The sequence below is a fragment of the Limulus polyphemus genome, unplaced genomic scaffold, assembly GCF_000517525.1.
Source record: "Limulus polyphemus unplaced genomic scaffold, Limulus_polyphemus-2.1.2 Scaffold10340, whole genome shotgun sequence".
In the NCBI taxonomy this organism is placed as follows: domain Eukaryota; kingdom Metazoa; phylum Arthropoda; class Merostomata; order Xiphosura; family Limulidae; genus Limulus; species Limulus polyphemus.
The window spans coordinates 1-2356 of record NW_013675950.1 but is presented as its reverse complement, the minus strand read 5'-3'; the positions used below and the strand labels follow the sequence as shown (position 1 = coordinate 2356).

The 2356-nt window shown below is 30.4% G+C and overlaps 1 protein-coding gene across 1 annotated transcript in view; it reads right to left on the bottom strand.

The window, feature by feature from the left end:
* The window catches only part of LOC106476345 (techylectin-5A-like), a 4835-nt gene extending 2576 nt beyond the window's left edge, over positions 1-2259 (bottom strand). Inside the window, exons 1-3 of the mRNA XM_013937003.2 lie at positions 2072-2259; positions 748-918; positions 529-634 (exon numbers count right to left, since the gene is read on the bottom strand). Coding sequence (XP_013792457.2) covers positions 529-634; positions 748-807 — 166 coding nt within the window. The 5' untranslated portion in view covers positions 808-918; positions 2072-2259. The remainder of the gene's footprint in view (positions 1-528; positions 635-747; positions 919-2071) is intronic.
* Between the last annotated feature and the right edge of the window lie 97 nt (positions 2260-2356).

Here is a 2356-nt window from a genome sequence, read left to right as displayed (position 1 = left end):
TTCAACAAGGTTTTGTCATCATCAGGTACCAATTCAAACCCTTGTCGAAACGTTGTACATTTGCTGTCATGTTAAACTTATATTAAAGTTTTTCTTCATTACCCATTTAAGCCGTCTCCAGCCATTATTATCCTTATATTGTTTATCCTAGTTTGATGATGAGGAAATCACTTTTAGAAAATATAGTTTGGAGTGGCTTGAATTGGTAATGAAAGAATCTATATTACAAGTACAAAAGTACAATATTTCTTGTTATTAGGTAAGAGTACTTGTCGAAAAAGAATCCATTCTACCTGTACAAACACTCTGTATATTTAACACCACCTAGTTAAAAACTGAAAACAGAACCTACCTATACAGGTCTTCTGTATCTTTAACACCACCTATTTAAAAACTGAAAACAGAACCTACCTATACAGACTTTCTGTATCTTTAATACTATCTGGTTTGAAAAATTTAAACAGCACCTGCCTATACAGGCCTTCTGTATGTTGAACAACATCTGTTAAAACCCTAATCAGAACTTACCTAACCAGAATTCTTTCTGAATGTCTCCAAATCCTACTTTGTAATCTGCCCATGGTCTGAAAAAGTAATCCTTTGGGTTTCCATGGTTTCCTCTTCTTTGGATTACCTTAGATAGAGAAAATGAAGAACTTGTAAGTTTACTATTATAATTAAACTTACTATATATCTTTTTACATCTAATAGTTTTATATTATATTATCTATAATAAACGTTACTTACCGTCCAGCCTCCTCCATCAGTATCCATGTCACAGTAAACATAGAAACTTCCTGTAGTCATCCATGACTTGGGCCAGATACGATACGATCCACTGGTAGTGTGTCCATTAAGCAGAACATCAGCACAATCGATTGGTCCAGGAGATAAAAGTGGACATATGCTGTCCGATTCCTGATGGATTAGATTTTCAAAAATATAAAGATATAATCTTCACGCTATTGAACTGAGGTGGTTCAACATATATAAATATATGGACAAAGAACTTGTTAGTTGATTTGTTATCCAGAGATACTGATATATATAAATTTGGTATTTGGTTGAAACTTTGAAGACAAGTGTGACATAGTTTATAGTTCTGTTGTTTCTTTATTCAATAATAATTATTCCTCTAGTTGATATGTGTATCAGTATATATAGTTCAACACGAATTTTATGTTGTAGTTATAGATTCGTATATTAATGTACAGTTAGTACAATGTGTACTATACGGTTAGTATAGTTGGTATCATACAGCTTGGCCCATAGAAAATGTTACAAAGACAGTGGAAACCAATTTAATTGTTGTTTATTTCAGAGTAAAATGTTATATATTATAATATTTCTAAAATAAATAATTTTGTAATTTCTTCTGCTCCACCCTTTATATATTTAAATACATAGACTAAAATTAAAATATATATTATCTATCTGTTAATCGTTTATCGTGTAAATAATTTTATTTATATTTTATCTATTTTTTTATATTTTAAACTAAGTAATAATTTTATAAATTTATAGTAATAACGTTTCATTTTAAACTGTAAATACGAACTTCGTTTGTCTGATAAGACGAGAGAAAGAACCAAAATAAGGAACACATATTTAGTGTTATGCTAACCAAAGTCCCCCTCCCTCCCCACACAGCACAGACATTAATTCAGATGTGTGTCTGGGGACATACAACCCTTCAATCCGGGTTTCGATACTCTCGGTGGGTACAGAACAGTTGTGTAGTTTTGTGCTTTACTACAAACAAACCAACAAGTTAACCAAATAACTTTAAATATTGGACTGTAAAATTCCTTATATTAAACAATATTATTATTCAACAGGTAATGTGAAAAACAATGCACGTTTCTTACAATACATCTTTCATATTTAACAATACCATCATTCAACAACAACATTAATAATTTGGACCAGATGATTTCTCTGAAAAATTGCCCTACACAAGATGACGAAAAAAGCTGATAAATTAACTTAATTCTAAATTAATTAATGAAAAGTATTTACACCTTTATATAAGATATTTACACCTCTAGATAAACTTTCTCAAAACTTTTACCTCTGGTTTTCAGGTTTTATTTGGCTAAAGACGCAACTATTCCGGTTATTGACGTCTCTTCACACAGTTTCTGGACGGTCACTGATCCAAAACTTGGACCAATCCATAAAACAAGCCAAATAAAGACGAATTTTATGATTCTTAAAGACTTCTTTTTTTTCTTCTTACTATAAAGTAAAGAACATTGTAGAAGTTTGTTTCTGACAGTTTACGAAATATAAAAATAAAATTAGTGAACGAACTATGCTTGACAAAATGAAATAATTACAGCATATAAATGTTTTA